General features: G+C 34.5%; 1 protein-coding gene across 1 annotated transcript in view; it reads right to left on the bottom strand.

Moving 5' to 3' along the window:
- LOC129256638 (uncharacterized) overlaps window positions 1-23,759 on the bottom strand; it is a 41,693-nt gene that overhangs the window by 9,466 nt on the left and 8,468 nt on the right. The window contains exons 4-23 of the mRNA XM_064097788.1: window positions 22,973-23,508; window positions 22,036-22,317; window positions 21,418-21,645; window positions 20,611-20,803; window positions 12,367-12,480; window positions 11,532-11,722; window positions 10,032-10,274; window positions 9,177-9,303; window positions 8,127-8,263; window positions 7,385-7,665; window positions 6,789-7,026; window positions 6,125-6,419; window positions 5,556-5,758; window positions 4,843-5,193; window positions 4,170-4,322; window positions 3,546-3,858; window positions 2,340-2,598; window positions 1,633-1,804; window positions 1,103-1,322; window positions 232-398 (exon numbers count right to left, since the gene is read on the bottom strand). Coding sequence (XP_063953858.1) covers window positions 232-398; window positions 1,103-1,322; window positions 1,633-1,804; window positions 2,340-2,598; window positions 3,546-3,858; window positions 4,170-4,322; window positions 4,843-5,193; window positions 5,556-5,758; window positions 6,125-6,419; window positions 6,789-7,026; window positions 7,385-7,665; window positions 8,127-8,263; window positions 9,177-9,303; window positions 10,032-10,274; window positions 11,532-11,722; window positions 12,367-12,480; window positions 20,611-20,803; window positions 21,418-21,645; window positions 22,036-22,317; window positions 22,973-23,508 — 4,703 coding nt within the window. The remainder of the gene's footprint in view (window positions 1-231; window positions 399-1,102; window positions 1,323-1,632; window positions 1,805-2,339; window positions 2,599-3,545; window positions 3,859-4,169; window positions 4,323-4,842; window positions 5,194-5,555; window positions 5,759-6,124; window positions 6,420-6,788; window positions 7,027-7,384; window positions 7,666-8,126; window positions 8,264-9,176; window positions 9,304-10,031; window positions 10,275-11,531; window positions 11,723-12,366; window positions 12,481-20,610; window positions 20,804-21,417; window positions 21,646-22,035; window positions 22,318-22,972; window positions 23,509-23,759) is intronic.

Here is a 23,759-nt window from a genome sequence, read left to right on the forward strand (position 1 = left end):
TTATCATAAAAAAATCGCATTTTTATGATATTGTAATGTCTGCTTTCTTGTTATTTACGTTGACCAGCTTATTAGTATTTGATATTAGAATGAGACTAGAATGGTCCATTCATCTATATTTTCCACGTCTCAACAGAAATGAAGAATTATTTTTTTTCCTTACATGAGCCATGTTTTGCATGTAAAATGCCTATGTGATTTATAGAATTGATTAGTAAAGGATTGACGAACCTGTAGGTAGTCATTGCCAAGGTATGGTAGCATGTATCTTGAACCAGGAGCCCATCCTGTCATTGAATTAATAGTTGCTGTATGAGGGGCGTGTGAATCATTCAGTGTTGAACTAGCTGTAAACTGACATTCTCTACTCATAGCGTAATCCAGTCTTTCAGCACAAGCTAGAAAAAAAAAACATTATGGTGAATTAATAAGATAATACATGTACAACTCAAGTAAAAGTGTTGAAAAAGACTAGGTTTTATCCAAACCACTTGTAAGAAAAAAAAGTTAATGCATTATAACAACAATAAGAAGAGTAGAAGAAAGATAAATGTATTTGATTTTTTCAAATGAAAATTTCATATCACATTTCAATGGTCAAGCTGGTTGGCAACTTTATATCCTTTATAATTACCCAAAATTCACATTCTAGTGCTACCTGATAAATTATGATAGACCATTAAATAAATATTTAGATTCTGATAACTATGTTATTTATCTGCAAGGTTTCCTTTATATTGTTCGTAATTATTCATGCCATTCTGTAATGAATGTTATCAAGTAAACTTTGTTTACTTGTTTTATGTATAAGTCATGTCTTCATCTTCCATGTAATCAATATACGTTGTTACAATTTGAAAGATTCTTATTTTGCAAATGCACTTTCGGCTGCCCACCTTTTCTTGCTCTAATTCGATTATATGCAAATGTACAATTACATTAAAATTTGATAGAACATCTAGGAATAACGTGATCATTGTTTAAATCAATTAAAATAAATAATATTTATCAATTTTAAAATGGGGAGATCTGTAATTCAAAATGAAATGAATTAAATTGAAATGGGTTAAGTTATGTCAATAAACTCTTCAGCTCCACGTACCTTCGATCGTGTATGTCAAATCAAGAAGCTCTAGTTCCGTACTGAATACATCGCCAAGAATGACGTAATCATTATCATCTAATCCACCTGTCTTGTAATAGACAACTTCAAGTGGTACAGTTGTATTGATGACATCCATTTCAATTGGCATGTAGCGATCCTCATCGATTGTGATATTGAACCACATGGTGAAGATATCAGTGAAAAACATCTCAGAGAACTGTAAAGAGGTTTTTTTTTAAGAACTTCCGTTATTTTACTTTGTAACACTGAGAATATGAATACCTTGAGTATGAAATATATGTTATTTATGAAATTTAATATTTTTCAACAATCATTCAAATCTATTTATCTATGTGAATTCTCAAAATTGCAGAATTGTATTACTAATGTAGGCCTACTTCATCAGTACAGTGAAAATCCGAAGTTAGTTATTAGATCGTTATTTAAGTTCACCAAACTTAAAAAATTGTACTTGAACAGTATCGTGAAGTTACCATGCATGGTTATTTATCTCTTTTGTGACTTACGTGGAATTTGATCCCCTCATCACTGGTTTCGGTACATAAAGAAGGTCCTTCGATCTCGATCAGGGGATCAACACCGATAAAATGAGGTGTCATCAGGTTTATCATGACAGCATGAGCATGTGATGATGATCTTTCGTTGTGCTTCAAGGAGATACGTCCTTGAACCACGTCACTACAATACAAACAAGAATAACAACCAAGGTCAAACATTGGAGAAAAAGACTTTTAAAAAGGTAAAGTTCTAGAAAACATATTGATTGGTTTAAGTAATCATTGGTTTAAATATTGTAAAGTATAAAATTCGCTCTCAATTCCATTGGGTATTCTGCTGAACTTAGCTGACGTGAGTTAAATGGGTACCAGGTAAAAAATTATTTCTTGAAACAAACTGCGCGCAACAGACACTTTGCAAAACTAAGTAAAGAGCGCTATGTGAGCAAGTATAATATTAATATTATTATCATCATTCTCATTATTATTATTATCATCATAATTATTGTGATCCAAGAACGAGAACATTTACAAACACATCAGATAGAGTTTCAGGATTACACTTGACAGGACCATGAGCCTTAAAATATTTATTTTTTCAAATCATTCTTATCTGTTCGTGCAATCTAACATGCAAAGTAAATTGTTGCGTTTGTATTTTATTTGAAGGCCAGATAAAACGATATGTCATGAAATCATGGTCATTGATTACATACCCTTGGTGTACATCCCTGATGTAATAATCTTCTATTGTCATATTAATATCAATAATAGGTAGGTCCCAAGGCATCATAAGAGCTTCTACTGTCTCAGTGAAAGTAACTTCCCTGTCCAGACTATATAGAAACGTGATGGTAAAATCAAGAAGTGTTTGGTTGACTAGCTGGTAATGATCAGCGAGCTGGATCTCAAAAGAGACTATGATATCGTCATCACCTAGATTAGATGGCAAGTATTGGTACTTGTGTGATGTGCCTGGTGAAAGAACAAGGCGAGAAAAATGTTTTATATGAAAATCTGAAGGATAATCACTCAGTGTATAATTACTACGCTCAAAATGGCTGCGCAACTATATACTACAGACAAGCCAGAGCAAAGAAAATATGCTTTAACATTGAATATATCAGTTTACAAGACATCGGTGTGTTGGTTCAATTGGTAGAGCGTCCGTCTCACAACCGGGAGGTCGGGAGTTCAAATCCCGGCAGCGTCAGACCAAAAGGCGTAAACAGATGGGAGTTGCTGCTACCCTGTTTTTTGGCGTTCAACATTAAGGGGTAGAGCCTCGTCGATCTGGCGCGGCACAGTGACTGCCGGGCCCACGATCGATTGGGAAAAATGAATTTTCGGAACATTTCTATTCTCAGATTACTATCTCGGACAATAAAAATATGGATTTACGTCTTTAGCGACCAGCATGAATTATGTCACAGCTGACCAACATTGCCCTGGGAAGCGGGAAACTGCGTCTATTAGTCTCCATAGGCAGCGGTTAAGAAATCCAGAAATGTAGCCCAAATTACCCATATTTTGTAGTGAAACCCTTTTTGGGGGGTATAAAATTTCTCAGGACAAAAATAACCATTCTGTAGTGAAACATTTTTTTTTTTTGGGGGGGGTTGTCAAATTTACTTCAGCACCCCCAGAAAAAGTGACATTCCCAGGGCCCTGCTGACCAAGTAAACTTCCTTTAAACCAATCAAATCTACCACATTATGTTTGATGACACCCCATCGGTCGGCTTGAAGCAGGTTTAGTCAGTGTGACTGTGGTATAACATGGGGTAGTGTTAACGCTTTACATCCTTGATAGATATTGATAAACTTTTATTATAAAACAAATAATGAAATAAGGTATAACCCAACATGTTCATAATCTCCGAATCGAATATGATAGTACCGTAATAAAAAAATGTATCGTACCGTGATTAGATATGACACCGAAGTCAATGAGCGCGGTATCGTTTTGTGATGAACCCAACGACGACACCGTTGTCGGTATAAACTCTTCGTCCCAGAGCTGGAAACATCCAAAGTTCTTTCCTACATGTTCAAGCTGTATATCCGTGATGGTTAAAAAGGCTTCATCACCAGCGATTGGTAGAGATAGGTTGATAGCCATCGGTGTCGTGGTGACAGTGGTAGATATGTTGAGATAGTAACGGGCCTTTTCACCGATTGTCAGACTTAGATTGCCTTGAGGTCGCTTCACGTGGAACGTTGGCTCAGTGTACGTCTACAAGACAAATATAAGATGTTGGTGAATATTATAAGACTATTGTACATAGAAGCAGGTTTTTGCATGTGTATAAATGTATATGAATGGATTGTCTGGAAAATATATCCTCGTGTTAATCATTCTATCATCATTTTGATCAACTCCTTAATTATACTTTAAAATGGTTCGGAGGAGTTGCAGAAAAAGATGAATTAAAAAGGTTAATATTCAGTGGGTTTGATAAGTCTTATCTTCCACACTTCCGATACAATAATTATACTTCCAGAATGAATTGAGTATATTCCGTGATGAAGAAGATGTTTTCTTACCTCCGGATAGAGAGGTTCTTCTGTAGCATTGAATCCTGACTGAAGAATGATCTCATTGAATTCATCTATCTTGACAGCTCCACCCAACCAGAATTCGTCTCCTTCTACAATCGTATCATTCAGTTCTAGACGAGTCAGAAGCTGAACTCGAACCTAAGATAAATAAAAGATAAAATAAAATTACAAAAGTATTACTTTAGAGAACATTACTTACCATTTTGAAATTACAATCATAGTTGGTATATGTGAGATATCTATTTCCATTGCCATATTACTCTCGGATCCTACTGGGTACTGTTAACATGGAAAGGTGATTTTAAAAAGGTTATTGAATATTAATTAACAAACATGCATTTGTATTAAAATCTTTGATTGATTGATTGATTGATTGGTTGGTTGGTTGATTGATTGATTGATTGATTGATCGATTGACTGACTGACTGATTGATTGATTTTATTCGTCAAGAATATCACATGTGATACAATGAAATTAGGTAGGCCTATAGCATTTCAAATTGGATGCCATTGAAAAAAGTGTTCCCTATATGACCGGCACGTTTTGGTAATACAGAATTAAAATTACTTTTTCTAGTATCGTAACTATAGATATTTGAAACACATGTGAAAGTGTTTGCTATGTAATGATTTAATATATCCGAATAGAATATCCTACCATATTTTTGTCGTATTTGACCGGAAGTCCTTCGCTCTTCATCCTCATATTGGTGATCACCCCAACATCTAGATAGGCTATATCGATATGCTGATTATCAGTTGAAGAGTTGTAGATAGTTTCGATGAATGATCCATTCACACAAGGAATATTCCATCCTGTTGCGATGATCCTTGCCTCGCAGATCGTCGTCTTGTAAGGTTCATCAATGTCGCTTTGGAATTCGATTTCATAGTGGGCAATAGACTCGGGTGGAATGAAGATATCCAGATTGAATTCAACAACTCCACCGATAGTGACACGAGATTCAGCAGCGTGAAGCTTTGTCAACGTGGCATCAGGAAGAGGATTCTGAATAACATAAAAAAAAAACAGATTGAGCAAGAAAATAATGGGCATGTTAAAGGAGTTAGAGTTTAAGAGTTTTTGGTAGGCGATTGATAACTGGACGGGTGAAGATGACATAGAAGAGGTAATTGGAAGAGAGATAATGAGGGATAGGTATTGAGAAACGACACATTAAATCATGACAAGTGGAGTGGTAAGGGACAACCCTCTTTCTATTAGAATAAACTGGAACGAAATATGACTAACAAAATTATGAAGAGTTTAGAGTCATATAATGAGCCGGATTAAATGAAATATTGATTTCTGACCGCAAAATTCTTATTACTTAAACCATATTTGATTTATTTGAATGCTATGATCCATACCAGATTATTTGGAATAGTCTCATTCGTATCCACTGTAAGTGTATCTGCAAAGCTCCAACTATCCGTCTCTCCGACTTGAACTGTTACACCAAACCCTTGAGGATCCGGCAAAGTGAGGTTATCCGGTGGAAGAGCAGCTTCCTCCATTTTGACAACTACTTGACCCACGATCCGATTATCCGCCTGATTAGAGGTGGTGATACCTGTAGGAGAGAAAAGAATAGTTACTTTTAGTTTTGCTGACAATCATCAAAAGAAAATATTTGTTGGAAAGACGTAACATTCCTTTCACAAAAGATGACTTCTTTTACTATGTTTACCAAATTCTACATAAATATTCTCCACTATATTTACTATTGATATTTTCGTCATACAGCGAGGAAACGACTGATAAAGAACTCTGATCATAATGTTCCTTTGATGGTTTCATCTGCCTTGCTAATATTTTGCAAAATAAACCGCGGCCGGGAAAATAAACTGACTTGAATATGATGACAGCCACTACAAAATCTACGATTGTTCTAATTATAAAAGGGTAAATCATCTCTTATCGTTGATTTTGGCCCTACCTGTATTTCTGACTGGACCCAGGTCAAGGAAAGCTCGATCTCGATGTCCATCTTCCTCATAAGACATTAACATCTCATCTCGCTCATCAAAGCATGGTATGTTATCACCACCATAACGGAAATGAGCACGACAGACAGATAGTGTATCGTTGGGTGCTGTAACATCAAGGGCGTATGTAGTGACTGTGTTGACTGGAGTATACATGACTAGGGTATAGACAGCAGTAGAACCAGCCTTCAAATGACGAGATCTACCAGCATCCAGGGTCATCTGAAACTGAGGGCTCTCATCCGACTAGGAAAGAATAGATAGTGGAATTGATACTTTATTTAAAGTTTAAAACCATATTTGCCTTTTAATTTAAGTATCTTTCAAACATAGTTGATTCATCATTTGAATTTGCTCTTCACATATCTTACTAGTCCTTACAATGCCAGGTAGAAATGAATCCTTCATTTACATTTTGTTTTGGCTGATAATCAAATTTGCTGAAAAGTTCTGCTTTTGCTGTAATTAAAATAGTTCCTAGATCTATGTTGAAAAATATAACATTAATTATGTATTTAAGAAATGTTTACACCTCTTCCATTGGTAAGATGAGCGTCTGAGTCTCCCCTACCCATCCCCTCTCACTTTCTCATTGGTTCTTACTGGTCTACTCACACTTTCAAGAGCAGGATCGGTGTTGAGTTCGGTGACGTAGTCGATGGTGTCAGACCATGACCCTTCATGACCCCATTCCGCCATGACTGTAACCGGAAGTGTAGCATCATCTTCATGATATTCATGATCTTCCCAATGCATGAAGACACCTAGAGTGACTGTGGCCTTACTGTCAGGGTTTGCTGTCATCATCTCTTCAAGATAAGTGTTGCTGATTACCCCAAGGTTCACAGTGGTTCTACACATGGAAAATGATAAAGGTTTACGTTTCTTGGCATGCATCTTCTTATTTAATTCAAATAATCATAATGATTCTGAAGAATGAAACTGCTCTTTAAAATTTCATTTAATTTCTTGACTCTCTTAAACTAACCGCTTCTGAATAGTTAAATTCTAAAGAATAAGCAATGTCGGATAGAGGATATTTAATTTTTCTGTCTGTGATAACATAACTGAACAAAATCAAGGCAAATTTTAGTTTTCGATATCAACATGTCATTTTTTACTGGAGGCAATGAAAGTAATTCTACATGCAGAAGAATAGCCATTCTTTATGTCAATGGCTAGGAATAAACTTGATAAGAAACAACCCGTACTTGTCAATTGCCGCTGAATTATTTGATGAACTCTCATGTGTGAAGATCGTTCTGTTGGCATTATAACATGGAAACAAGTCACTGACGGTCAGGACTTCGACCCGGCAGATGCTCATGAATGGTTTCTTCATATCTCTGTCATCCTTGGGAGCCTTGATGATCACGATTAGATCAGGATGGGTTGTCTCAGCTGGGATCTCGATCTCGATCTCGAAAGAAACAGCCGACTTCGGGTAGAGGTAGTCATCGTCAGCACGGTTGGTTAGTGTGAAGCTTGGGTGCTGTTGTCAGAAGAAATATTACAAAACGATGAAAAAAAATGACATGACTGTATATCCGTATCAAGCATGGACAGATGAATGGAGAAAAAGAGGAGTAGTGAACTACAATAATCAGTTGGGATCGAAATGGATTAATCAAATTAATAAAATGGTTATCGAAATGGTTGTTGCTATGTAACATGTTTGCAAATATTTCGAAAATCTTCTGAAGAATTACAAACTTGAACACACATTTTCGAAAATAAAATGTTACCTTTTTAAAAATGTTATCTTCGATTTCTTTATTTACAATCTGCTTTGAATCGCGACGATGATTCATTCAGATATTTTTCTATAATCCATGCTTTTCAAGATTATGGTCTATGTGCACAGGACTCGAGAGAGTCTTGAAATCCTATTTTATCATGTCCATCTATTGTAAACTAATTTTCCCAATGACTCTCTCTCTCTCATAATATTACCTTGGCAGCTGAAGTATAATCGGCTAATCGTTGATCTACAGCAAGTAGAGGATACTGGACCATCCAAACTAGATCATTCTGTTCCATCTCATACCGGACACCAGCCGTAATCGTTAACTCTGTTCCATTTGAAGCATCTGATTTGTAAGAATGGGGGGGGGGGGGGTAGTGAATTAGTATTGGTTGAGATATTGAGTTCGATGGACTATTAACAAATCTTAGATTATTGAGCTTTCCTTTGCTTTCCTCTAAACCGATAGGCTTTCACAATACTTATTGCAACATGTATCACTTTGGGACGCTGATTGCTTCAAAAAATCACCTAGAATATTTGTCCAATTGCGACATTAATTACGCTGGTATTTCCCTTGCAATATTGATCAAATTGACTGCGCTTATAATTTCAATCAATCAATCATTCAATCAATCTTCATAAAAAGTAATTCCGATAAATTGGAAGTCAGAGACCGTTCTTCGAAAACACATAGGCCTACAATGACTATTTTATGCAGTAGTAGTAGTAGTAGAAGTAGTAGTAGTAGTAGTAGTAGTAGTGGTAGTAGTAGTAGTAGTAGTAGTAGTAGTAATAGCAGTAGCAGCAGCAGTAGTAGTTGTAGTAGTAGTAGTAGTAGTTGTAGTGGTGGTAGTAGTAGTAGTAGTAGTAGTAGTAGTAGTAGTAGTAGTAGTAGCAGCAGCAGTAGTAGTAGTAGTAGTAGTAGTAGTAGTAGTAGTAGTAGTAGAAGTAGTAGTAGTAGTAGTAGTAGTAGTAGTAGTAGTAGTAGTAGTAGTAGTAGTACAGTAGCAGTAGTAGTAGTAGTAGTAGTAGTAGTAGTAGTAGTAGTAGTAGTAGTAGTAGTAGTAGTAGTATAGTAGTAGAATGGTTTATTTGCTGATTATTGCAACCCGTAGGCTGAATCACAATCAGTTTACAAGACAATCATAATACAGAGTAATACATTCAAGGAGTCACATGAATTACAATATTGCACAGTATTAAATCATACGATAAAGAATGAAAGATAATTTATTAGAAGTGATTTAACTCCTTACCGGGTGCATCAAAGAGTAGTTGAGCACTAATATGAACCTTGAGTTCATTATCTCCAGCCTCTGATCGTCTGCCTATGTTTGTCACTCTACCAAAGTCCAATCGAACATAGTCCCTGTTCTCTCCATCCTATGAAAGTATGATAATAATAAACAAGGCATCCATGAATAGCAAGATGTCATCAATTATGCTATAATTCCACCTATGAAACCGACAGTTGATACGCTATTTGTGAAACGTAAAAGGTTTGGTGGTTCTAGAGCTTCGTAGGTAAGACTGTGTATTATTATTATTATTTATTAACAAAGTTATGAATATTTTGGCTAAAGGCTGTTGTATTAACTCTCTGCAATGTAGATTTGAGATTATGATAAGTATCAATATTAGAAGTTGAATCATCATCTTTATTATAATCCTGACCTCTAAAAACAAGGATTTAGAATAAATCCAGATCGGCTGTGGATAGTGACCAGCCGAATGTTCGATTTATTTTAAATCTTTAGAATTAACTTTCAAATCTCAAAAGATTTCAATTCAAATCTCAAAAGATTTATATCTAAATCTACAAGGTTTAAAACTAAATCTAAAATTCGGCTGGTCACTATTCACAGCCGATCTGGATTTATTTTAAAATCCTTGATTTTTAGAGTGCAATGTTTTAGTATTGTAAATTATCAATTGTGCGATAATTCAACAAGTCAAGTCTATTTTTCATCATCAATTGTAAAGAGCTTAAATTTCCCTCTGAATTGTAAAGCAGATATTTTTTATCTTGTACACATTTAACATTGACTAAACTGATACAAACGATGCAGTAAAACAGAATCAAAATAATTTTAGTAGACAAATGAACATACCAGCTCAACGTATGTTGGAACGACTTTGGAGGCACATGGGATATTATAACCCGCTGAAACTACCTGCGCACTACATACTCTCATTTGGGTTTCTGAGTTCGAGGTCACAGGTAATGAGAGGTCAACAATCAGTCGTGACGTCACTTCTTCTTGGAGATCGATGGTCACTACGAAACCAACACAGGCTCCGACAACCAATTGGTTGCCATCGATGGGATAAAAATCGATGGTTGGTTCGGTGGTCTGGAAAATTAGGAGATAATTAATGGTAGGTAATTTGTAAGTGAATGATTATTATATGGATTTTCAAGGTTTTGTTTACAATTTGGCAAATGTTATGGCCAGATCTTTGATTAATATCTAGTAAATGAGGTTATATTATGACAAACAAATTAAACTATTTAATGTTAGTCATAATAATTGATTGTCCCGTTGTGGTTTGGACACAATAACTTACGTCAATCATCTGATCTATAGTAGATGTGAAAGTCTTATTCTCTATCTATTCTTTTTTATGAACTGATTATGTACTTGTAGTTTTATTTTCATTCCCAACTTCATCATGAATAAGCTACTCCTTTGAATTACATATGTTATAACATGCAAAGCTATCATTTTCGTAAATTGTTAATACTGTTTATCAGAAAGAACCCCATAATCTTATGGTTTGACTGTTAAAATTTAACACAACTCCAAAAATAAATCGCGTTTAATTTTCAAATCAATCAAAAACGTGCATTATAGTTGCACCAAACGCCTTAACCCTAAGAAGACGGGGGGGGGGGCTGATTCAGCCCCCCCCTCGACATTTTTCGCGATAATTCCGCCGGTGGAAATTTTTTGACTGCGTCGCTCGCTGACTTTTTACTTTCACGTCTCGTGCAACTTTTGAGACCAAAATTGTGACCCCCGGGTACGCGGTTCCGAAATTACGCAACATTTCGTAAGTGCATGCAGACCCAAAATTACTCAAAAATGCGAATTTGTGTACAAATCCAATGCAAATAGTGTTTTTAGCCAAATTCATAAAATGTATCATTTTTTTCCTTGTACTGTATAAAATCAATTAATTTTACCTTGTTTATTGTCAAAATAAAGTCCCCGACAATTTCCATTGAAAAAACAATTAAAAAAAAAGTCGAAAAACAAAGAAATACATAAGAAATTTAGAAAACAATAGAATACATAAGAAAATAAATGTGATGTTGAAATTTTTGAAAAATAAATTTGATCAGATGCATAAATTAGGATAATTAATGAGCAATGAGATTTTTTGCAGAATTTGATATTAATATAGTTTTGTAAATAATGCCATGGGTAATGCGCGTGCCAATTTTCGTCGCGATCGCGCAATCGACGACCGAGATCATAAGGGGGGGAGGGGGCTGAATCAGCCCCCCCCCCCCAGTCTTCTTAGGCGTCGAAATAGCCCAGTCTATTTAGGTTTAAGGAGTCAATCAAAGATATGATGATGCTCATTATTCATCTGACAGCACTTACCATATCAGGTGAGCTGATTGGTTGAGCGTGGATACCATACTGATTAGAGTATATCATCTCGTTATTAACAGATACGGCCACACCAAACCAGTAGGTCGAATAATCCTCGATCTCCGTACTATCTGTCAGATGGACAATTGCTTCTGTGCTGATTGTATTACTGGCATCGGTCGATGACCCGTACCGAAGACCTATTGGTCAAATAAAAACAAAATACATGTTTTAAACTCCATCAGAGAAAAAGATTAACCTCTGCTTGCCCATTTTGGAACCTTGTTTTAAAAGTTCTTCAAAGAAGTACAAAAGTGTTGTAATGGGTTGGTTAGATTTCTTTAGAGTCCTTAGTTGTTTGTGTATTATTTATACCACCAAGAACCTCTAATAGTCCTATGTAAACTAAAACAAAAAAATTGTTCTCAGAACCCTTAAGAAGCCTCATCTGCTATGAAGAAACACAACAGGATGTGAATAAAAGACAAGGAGATGTTCTAATCAGCACTTGTTTTTCTAAGTATATGTAGACTTTCTGGGATTATATTAATTTTATTACCATTATGCAAGCTGATGGTAATGATTTTAGTAGAAAAAAGTTTCACAAAAATGGATTTCCTTTCAAGTAAAAAAGAAGAAAGTTTTTACAAGGCATCTGAATACTAACTTTTGCAGGTGAACGTTTTTCTTCAATATTTAAGAAGACATTAGAATTATCCGTATACCAATTCATCATATTATGCATTATCATTCGATTTCTTAGGTGATATCTATATACGATATCTAACCAATGCTTAACCTTCAGAGGGGGAAATATCAGAGTAACTAACATTATGTCACTGACCTTGGTTGACCCATGTTCCGAGGTCAAGGGTTGATAGGACTGTCCAGATAGTTCCATTGACCTCTTTCGTCGAAAATGTGTAGGATTCATCTGACATGCAATCGTAGTTGGATCCTAAGAATAAGTTGAAATGAGTCAAGTACAAATATTAATAAAAAAATCCTTAACGATTACAAATCATATTGATATCTTATTAACATAACCATCTTGTATATTACTATAATAAAGCTCATTTTACTATGATCAAATCTATTATTAGCAGAGCGGATTAGCCGAACAATTGTGCAAATTATGACTAAAGCATGAAACTTTCACAAGTATTAGTATATGCCGTAAGATTTATTTTAAAGATGGGAGGTAAATTTTAAAATGCCATTTTCGGCCGTTGCCATGGCAACGGATTAATTTCTCCAAAATAACATGCATTCCCATGTAAATGGTAAATAAACATGGTATAGATGACCAAAATAATAATTTCAGGCTCCCAATTGAATACATATGATATTTAGAAATATTCAAGATCATCAAGATAGTTCCAATTGGTCTGTTGCCATGGCAACGGCTTGTTTTTTCCCCAGCAAAGTAAAAAAATTGATAAAAAAACGTTGTAGAATATGATTTATCTTTAATTTCCCCTAACTTTACAGTGCTTATCGGAGATATTTTGGTTGCTAAATGTGTAAACTACATCTCAAGCCATTGCCATGGCAACCAAATAACATCTAATTTACAAAAATAACATGGTTGACAAGACAATGGACAGGTAGAAAATACAAGTGGAATTAACTTAATATGTATGCTTAAGTTTTGACCCCTCTCATTTGAACAAAAAATACAGAAAGTGTTCTGCAGGAGTTCTTTATAAAGAAAAAAAATCATGTTGCCTTGGTAAAGCCTGAATTAAATTTAAAAAGAAACAATTTTGCAAAGGGCCCGTTGCCGTGGCAACAGCTTATTTCCCTCTTGAAAGGTAAAAATATTGATAAAAATGTAGAATACATGTACGGTATGATCATCATTCCATTTTCCCAAATTTAAAGGTACTAATCGAGATATGTTTGTGACTAAATTTATAAATATAACATCTTAAGCCATTGCCATGGCAACCAAATAACATCTAATTTACAAAAATAACATGGTTGACAAGACAATGGACAGGTGGAAAATACAAGTGGAATTGACTTTATCTGTATGCTTAAGATTTGACCCCCTCATTTGAACAAAAAATACAGAAAGTGTTCTGCAGGAGTTCTTTATAACAGATAAAAATTAATGTTGCCTTGGTAAAGCTTGAATTAAATTTAAAAAGAAACAATTTTGCAAAGGGCCCGTTGCCATGGCAACAGCTTATTTCCCTCTTGAAAGTAAAAATATTTATAAAAATGTAGAATACATGTGCGGTATGATCATCATTCCATTTTCCCTAATTTTAAGGTACTAATCGAGATATGTTTGTGACTAAATTTATAAATATAACATCTTAAGCCATTGTCATGGCAACCAGATAATATCTAATTTGAAAAAAGCCAACAACATAGATGATAAGCTTATGAACAGGTGAACAATATGATAAAAATTAACGTGTACATACGCGTAACGTTTGACCTAATCAAATAATTTAGGGGAAAATAATACAGTCAGTGTTCTTCATGAACTAATTAGAATGATAAACATTGATGTTGCCTTGGTAATACTTGAATTCAACAATAAATATCAATGTTCCAAATGGCCTGTTGCCATAGCAACGGATCATTTAGTACCAGTTTTGATTAAAAAAGGGACTGTAGAATTTGATTTTTCTTGCATTTCCCCTAATCTTAGTGTGCTAAACATCGATATGTTTGATGCAAAATGTATAAATAACATCTGAAGCTATTGCCATGGCAACCAGATAATATCTAATACAAACAAAAATAATTGGGATGACAAGATTATGGACAGGTGTAAAATACAATTACAAATAACTCAATATGCGAAAGGTTTGGCCAGTCATTTAATTTTTGAACAAAAATTTCAGTAAGAGTTCTGTATGAGTTCATTAGAATAATAAAATGATGTTGCCTTGGTAATACTTGAATTTAATGATAAATATTAGTGTTTCAAATGTACCGTTGCCATGGCAACAGCTCAATTCCCCCCAGAAAAGTATCATCTTTGAAAAACACAAAATTGTAAAATCTGATTTTTATTTCATTTGCCCCAATTTTAGGGAGCTAAGCATATATATGCTTGCTGTTAATAAATGAATAACATCTTCAGCCATTGCCATGACAACCACTTAAGATAAAATTTTTAAAACAAACTAACACAGTTGAAATGATAATGGACAGGTGGAATGTAAAGTAAAGATTTACTTAATCTACATAAGGTTTGACCAGTCATTAAGTTTTGAACAAAAAATACAGTGTTCCGCATGAGTTCATTAGCATGATAAAAACTGACAGTTGCCTTGGTAATGCTTGAATTTAATATTAATGTTTGCAAATGTGTGTTCTGTTCCCATGACAACGGGTCATTTTATTCCCCCTAAAATACCACCTTTGATTAAAAAATGCCTTGTAGAATCTTATTTTTCATTCAATTCTACTAAGTTTAGGGTGCCAAACATGCACGTACATCTCTGTTAATAAAAGTATAAATAACATCTCAAGGCATTACCATGGCAATAAAATAACATTTAATTTTCCAAAAAATAACATGGCTGACAAGATAATGGACAGGTGGAAAATACAATAAAATTAACTTAATATGTGTAAGGTTTGACCTACTCTTTTAATTTTAAAATCACATTAAGTGTTATGCATGATTTCATTACGATATGTTGATTTGGTAATGCTTGAACATAATAATAAATATCAATGTTGCCAATGGTCCCTTAAAAGTACCAATTTTTATGAAAATAATATGTTTATTTTTATTTCCTTTTCCCTTATTTGAGGGTGCTGAACATAAATATGCTAAATGATAAGCACCAATTTATTTCATTATACATGGCATCGAAATAAGACCTACAAAAATCATATCAGACTTTTTTTGGCTCAAATTAATTCCCGAAACTCTAATTTCGACGCTGGTCAATTTCGTTCAAAGTATTCACAGGCTGCCATTTTGAAGAAAGCGTCTTGGTGTGATTTGTGCTTTAAGGCCGTTCATCATATCAATATATTAGGGGATTATAGACGTTGATAAATCAAAATCTTAAGTCTATTTGAGGAGTTGACATGGTCTTGAGCTCCTAATCAAAGTAAATACAGTAAATCAACTTTTACATGGAAATCATTAAAATTTCGCTTTGTCTGACTGTTTTAGCATAATACTTGGCTTGAAATTTGAAGGCAAAGAATTATCAAGTATCATCTGCTAGGGTATGCATTTTAATTTCTGCATAGAAGATTGTTACTTTTTGTAAATTCCCATCATTTCTTGAAAATTGCCGAAAATTCCAAAAATTCCCACAAAATTCCCGTTTATACCCATGAAAAGATTCCATCAAGAAAATTCCCGGGAATTCTGCAATCCTACTCCACCCCAAAAAAATCATTACCAAGAAAAAAATAAAGAGAAAGTGAAAGAGAGATGGATAAAATATGATTATTTTCCGAATACTATACCCAAAATTTTATTTTTGTAAAAAAAAAATGAAAAATTTCGAAGGTTTTACTCTTTCGCTGGGCTAGCTGACAACTTTCAAAAATACATTTCACTCGATACATCATATCTGGACCCCTCCAAATTACGCTACTGATTTTGACGAAGAAGATTTTGAAATGCTGTGATAATTTTTAGATTAACATGATTATGAATGGAATCAACATGAAGTATAATCTATTCACTGCTAATTTTACATGACAAGTAGACTTATTAAAATATTTAAAAAATTTAGATACCCTTTATACTGGTTGAAAGGTTGAAAAGAAAAATTAAGTACTCCAGGTTAACAGGAAAATCCAAGATGGTGCCCTCACTGGCTGCCGTATGCTAAAATCCACAACTCGTCCATTACTTCATAAAATGGCTATAATTTGTTTTTTATTCATTGGTTATTAAGGATCAAATAGTACATAGGGCCAAGTTACAGGGACAGCCAGTGGTCTGGAATGTCCAAAAACATAAGATGGCTTCAAAAAATTGAATCTAAAATGGTTGCTGATACCTTAAGTGGACGTAGCTCATTTCATATTGGCCTTGGGGAAGTGATTTTGACTCTAAATCATTGGTTTCAAGAGTCTAATAATATTAGGACAAGTTACAACGACAGACAGGTATGTCCGAAAATAATTATAAAATGGCTGCTGATACTTAAAAGTGGAATAGTTCATTTTATATTCACCTGTGAGATATGATTTTGGTGTCTAAACTACTGTATGATTTCAAAGGGCAATAATTATAAAATGGCTGCTGATACTTAAAAGTGGAATAGCTCATTTTATATTCACCTGTGAGATATGATTTTGGTGTCTAAACTATGATTTCAAAGGCCAATAATACATTAAGAAAAACTTACACGGACAGTCGGTGGTCTAGTATGTCCAAAATTCCAAGATGGCTTCCAAAAATGGGGTCTAAAATTGACTGTTGTTACTTAAAAATTGGCATAGTTCATTCTATATCCGCCTGTGAGATGTGATTCTGGTGTCTAAACCATATTTTCAAGAGTCAAATAATAAATTAGGACATAGTTTGTTCAATATCTGTCTTGGGAATATGATTTTGATGTCTAAACCATAATCATAAAACCATGGTTTAATGCATTAGAACAAGTTACGAGGACAGTCAGTGGACTGGTATGTTAAAAAATCCAAGATGGCCTTCAAAATGGGGTCTAAATTGACTGTTGGTACTTCAATATGGACATAATATAGTTCATTAATAATATACATTGGGGATATGATTTTGGTGTCTAAACTAGTATTAAAAGGGTCAAGTAATACTGTACATTTTGTCAAGTTGAAACGACAGTCAGGTGTCATTATTGTGTCAAAAAATTCAAAGATGGCTTAAAAAATGGGGGTTTTAATGTTACTTAAAATTGGACATAGTACATCAAAAATACACCTGGGGATGTTATTTTGGTGTCTACACTAGGGTTTCAAGGATCAAAATATACTTTGGGACTGGTTACAATTGTCCATTTTGCCTGAAAATCTAAGATGGCTTCCTTAAATGGATTCTAAAATGACGACTGTTACTTTGAAGTGGATGTAATATCCACTTGTGAGAAATAATTTTGGTGCCTACATTCAAAATGCAAGCAGGTATGAGTTGGCAACAGCACCCATTTTGATGTAATTTTAGAATCTACCTTGGATTTTGGACAAAATTGATAACTAATCATCCTTGTTACTTGTCCTAATGTAATAGTTGACCCTTCATACCACAGTGTAGACACCAAAAATATTTCTCACAGGTTGATGTTGTATGAACTCAGATAATTTCTGAGTGATAGAAGTCATTTTAGACGCCATTTTGAAAACCCTCTTGGATTTTTTAAGAAAAAATGGACAACTGGATATCATTGTAACCAGTCTAAACATATTTTTTAAACCTTGAAACCAAAGTGTGAACACCAAAACATTTTTACTTGGTGGTATCTAAACCATGGTTTGAAAAGTCAGTAAATACATCATGTACATTGGAACAAGTTACAAGGACAGTCAGTAATCCAGTATGTCTAAACATCCAAGATGGCTTCCAACAATTGGAGTCTAATCGGAGTCTGTTACTTTAAAATTGACATATTTCATATCCGTCTGAGATATATGATTTTGGTGTCTAGACCATGGTTTCAATGGTCAAATAATACACTATGACAAGTTGAACGGACAGTCAGTTGTCCAGTATATAAAAAAATCCAAGATGACTTCCAAGAATGGAGTCTAAAATTGCTGTTGCTGCATTGAAGAACGTAGTTTGATTGATATCCCGGAATATGTTTATGTCATGGTTGAATGGGTCAAATAATACATTAGGACAAGTTACAAGGACAGTCAGTGGTCAAGTATGTCCAAAAATCCAAGGTGGCTTCCAAAAATGGAAAAGCTCCTGTTACTAACAAATGGACATATTTCGTGTAATATATGCCAAAGGCATATTATTTTATGTCCATTTATATATCAACAGCCATTTAAAACTCAATTTTTGGAAGCCGTCTTAGGGTTTTGGACACGTCAGACCACTGGCTGTCCTTGTAACTAGTCCCAATGTACTACTTCACCCTGAAAACCATTGAATAGAAACCAAATTAAGCCACTAAATTAGATGTTATTTGGTTGTCATGGCATTGATGGCAATGGCCTAAGTTATTTGTACATCAACAGCAAACATATCTATGCTTTGCACCCTATAATTAGGGGAAATTTATGACAAAACGCAGATTCTAAACTGTTTTTCGATCAAATTTGGTGCTTTTCTTGGGGAAAAAAGAGTTGTTGCCATGGCAACGGCCCATATGCAACATTGATATTTATCATTAAATTCAAGCATTACCAAGGCAATCTCAAATTTCATCATTCTAATGAACTAATGCGAAACACTGTAATCTTTGTTCAAAATTAAATGACTGGGTCACACCTTGAGTTAATTGTTATAAATTGCATTTTCCACCTGTCCATTATCATGTCAACCATGTTATATATTTTTTTCAAATCAGATGTTATTTGGTTGCCATGACAATGGATTTAGATATTATTTGCATGTTAACAGCAAACATATCTATTCTAATCCTAAGATTAAGGAAAATGAAAGAAAAATCAGATTATACAGTCCTTTTTTAAATCAAAACTGGTACTGTTCTTGGGTAAATGATCCGTTGCTATGGCAACAGGCCATTTGGAACATTGATATTTATCGTTGAATTCAAGTATTACCAAGGCAACATCAATGTTTATCATTTTAATTAGTTCATGCAGAACACTGACTGTATTATTTTCCCCTAAATTAGTTGAGTATAGGTCAAACCTTACGCATGTACATTTAGTTAATATTCATTGTATTTTTCACCTGTTGTTAACCTTATCATCCACTTTAAAAAAAAAATTAGATGTTATTTGGTTGCCATGGCAATGTCTTAAGATGTTATATTTATAAATTTAGTCACAAACATATCTCGATTAGTACCTTTAAATTTGGGAAAATGGAATGATGATCATACCGTACATGTATTCTACATTTTTATCAATATTTTTACCTTTCTAGAGAGAAATAAGCTGTTGCCATGGCAACAGGCCCTTTGTAAAATTGTTCCTTTTTAAATTTAATTCAAGCATAACCAAGGGAACATAATTTTTATCTTTATAAAGAACTCCTGCAGAACACTTTTTGTATATTTTGTTCAAATGAGGGGGTCAAAACTTAAGCATACAGATTAAAGTCAATTCCAATTGTATTTTCCACCTGTCCATTGTCTTGTCAACCATGTTATTTATGTAAACTAGATTATATTTGGTTGCCATGGCAATGGCTTGAGATGTAATTTACACATTTAGCAACCAAAATATCTTTGTTAAGCACTGTAAAATTAGGGGAAATTAAAGATAAATCATATTCTACAAGGTTTTTCAAACAAATATTTTTATTTTTCTGGGGAAAAACAAGCCGTTGCCATGGCAACGGACCAATTGGAACTATCTTGATGATCTTGAATATTTCTAAATTTCATATGTATTCAATCGGGAGCCTGAAAGTTATCATTTTGGTCATCTATATCATGTTTATTTACCATTTACATGGGAATGTATGTTGTTTTGGAGAAATTAATCCGTTGCCATGGCAACGGCCGAAAATGGCATTTAAAAATTTACCTCCCATCTTTAAAATAAATCTTACGGCATATACTAATACTTGTAAAAGTTTCATGCTTTAGTCAAAATTTGCACAATTGTTGTGATTTTTGGAGCTAATCCGCTCTACTATATCTATTTTGTATCGGAAAACTACCTGAAACTTCCTGGTCAGGTAATGTAAGATTCAAAATTGTCTCATTAATAATCAAATGATTTCACAGGTTGTTTAAGTCTTACCTAGCCTCCTGACATGTGATATTGGTCAAGAAATCAACAACATTTGGCATATTCGATTTGACCCACCAACCATGGACCATAGTTAAGAGTAGCCACTCGACTATCCCTGCAAGAAAACAGTTCCCGCTTGCATTACGAGACCGTTATAATGGCATTGTATGGAGAATCGAGAATGCAATTTGAAGGAATACATACAAAAAATAAAACTATAAACGATTTTTCTTACCTTTCCCAGTTACTTCATAATCGCATATGGTCATGACAGGATCAGCGGTGAAGTTGTCTGCGATCAGGTCAACGACGACGTTTTCAGAGGCGTAATTACGAAGAACGATGTCGATAGAGAATATTGCTGATGACTCAACACTCATATTTTGACCATCTGGTCCTGATATGGAGACGAGGGGTGATGCTATTGCCTGAAATTTGAAAAAAAGGAAACGGATGTGTAATCTCCTCTGCTCAAAGTACAATTCATGAGTTTTCATGATCTGGAGGTACAGTTAAACCGTTCACGTGTACTTATCCCCCTCCTCTCTCTCTCTGTGTGTCTCTATCTCTTGGCAGCCTAAAGTAGATCAGGTCAATTGTTTGTATGGGAGATTTGTTCACTAAATGAACGAGATTTTAACCTTCAAATCTATATCACGCATTAGATTCAACTCTAAACTTCATGAAAATCCACTTACAACTTCTTCTTTGATATAAAAAAGCTGCCATCTGAGAATCTTTTTCGCCTTCTTGATTATCATTTTCAGTAAGATCATCACAATGGGTTCCTTTATAGGAACAAACTGAATTAATCAAACGGCTAGTTATTAATATTCCTACTTCCTCTGGAACACAGTAACGAGATATTCCATTCATCTGAATTTGATGAATGAAAAGCTTCTGTCAAAAGACGGGATTCTAGATTTCTCAAACAACATTTTCAAAAGTATGGGTGAAATTCAAATTTATATGAAATTAACTAAATTGGTCATCTCTGTCTGTGAGATACGTGTTATTTCTTTTGTCATTAATGTGATCTTACCCAGTCATCACGGTCATCAACGGGGGTAAATGATGTGGTCCCAGCCCAAATGTCGTCACTCGATCCATAGGTCACAGCAGCTGACAGGTCATATGCGACATCGTACTGAGTAGCTTCGTTGACGGTAAGAATAGCCTTGAACTGGAGTTCGATCTGGTTAGGTTCGTCGTCAGCCGTATCGTCACCATTATTCGTGATATCACCCAGATTCATCAATACCCGATCATGCTAGAAAAATACGGGAGATGTAACGAAAACATTTATGTAATGAAAAAAGCGTCCTTAATGGAAATAAAATACAATAATGACCTTGTTATTTAGCTCTCATGGTGAAAAGTTATGACGAATATTTTATTTCTCTCTTTGTAGTTAATAATTATGATACTGAAGATTTAGGCTTAATTATTGATTTGTAATACATTTTGGAAATGGTGATGTCTTTCATATTACAATTTTCTAAATCATCATAAAATGACCGACTATAAGAACAGGCCACCGAATGCGATTCCTATAACACTTTTGAACCAGTTGTCCATAAAACATCTTTAGGACATAATAAAAGTTTCTGTTTTTGAATTGATAATTGAAGCTATTATACAAGAAAAGTGGACCTCTTACCCTTCCATCACCCGCTGAGGCGGAGTATGAAGTCACTATATTATTGGTATCGAAGCTTGGAAAGTTTCCACCTACTGTCGTGATGCTTGGATCAAATAGAATGAATACGGCACCATTTTCGTTTTCAGAAAGGAACTCGACGTCGACATCAGTCGTGGTACCGGTTGGTAACCACAACGTAAGTCGGAGTTCAACGTTCTCGCCTATGTTTACTTCAGTCATGTCGATGGCGTCACCGATTTTCTCCAAGAAAAATGTAGCTTCGCTTGGTGCTCCTGAATTCTGTTTAGAGTTAAGAAACGTATGAAATTAATGTTTGTTCCTTAAGGCAATTGGCTGATTACAAAATATGTATGTTTACCATTGTCATAATATTGGGAGTAATAATGAGAAATAATTTACCACGTGATTTTCCCATCACACGACCTGAATCTGAATATAATATGGAATACCTTTGTATTTAAACGAGTTAGTGTTCCATGAACAATCATATAAGATTGAATTGAATTGAAATAAGCAGGATAACTAAATCACTTATTTCTTGATTCGATAGTCCTTATAAATTTCTTTTAATTTTGATGAATCAGTCATTAACATTTATTAAAATACAGATTTAGATAGATTATGGGATAAGGTAGGGCGTTACCATGGTACATCGAAAATTAAAACATACAGAAAAATGTACAACAAATAAACAACATTAAATATGTTAGAGTAGTTTCATTTCACCTAAATATTAAGTTGGCTTGACGGCAACTCATCTGAAGTTTAAGATGTACATAATATATATATATATATATATCCAAAGGAACTGTTGCTGGGCTAGCACCATGAGCGTCTTCGGATGGTGTGAGCGCTTAATAAGACATCAACATTATTATTATTATGAAAATCATTAAATAATTTTGTTTTTTATAAGATTTTAGTAAAGACTTACCGATCTTCTTCGTCGTGAGTGTACAACCTGTGAGTCATCACTTAAGGATCTCCTGTAACGAAAGCCAACTTCATCGATCACATGGTTTTCAATCTTTCTGTATTTATTGACCTCAGCGACCGGTTCATCGTCGAATTCAACCATCACAATCATCGTATCAACAACTTTATCATCATCGCCATCACTGATATTGTCATTTTCTCTTCTTCTTCTTCTCCGCGATCGATGTACTGGATTCCGTGCAGATATCACCAATATCAGGTGCGTTCCCGGTGGCGGGAATTCACTCTTGTTTCTAATCCCTTTTCCCGAGAGCTGGATGGCACCAGTCTTTGGATGAATATGAAAAAGAGAGTCTTCATTCCCGCTCTCAAGGGCGTAAATAATTCGCGCGCATGGACAATCCGCGTCGCTCGCTTTGCATTTTTCACCATCTTTGTCCGTGGCGGCGACATATGTAATGACGTCATCTACATTATAGTTATTCACCACTACGCTCAACGATGATTCATCAAAAGAAGGAAGATAATTGTTTTCTGAAAAAAAACATAAAAAACACAAAAAATAAATATCTAAGAGCTTTTGTTATCACGATGAGTGTCAGCAAGTTTTAACAAATGTTATCAATTCGTTATTAACGTATCTTTGATTGGTACAAAAGACTCACCTTTAAACATGCTTAAACATTATTGTTGTGTATAAACTGGCGACTAAGTCAATACCATATTTCTCTTTGAAACTTAAACATAAATCACATTTTCTTTAATTGATATAACAAAATAATATT

This window comes from Lytechinus pictus, chromosome 3 (assembly GCF_037042905.1).
Source record: "Lytechinus pictus isolate F3 Inbred chromosome 3, Lp3.0, whole genome shotgun sequence".
NCBI classification, from domain to species: Eukaryota; Metazoa; Echinodermata; class Echinoidea; order Temnopleuroida; family Toxopneustidae; genus Lytechinus; species Lytechinus pictus.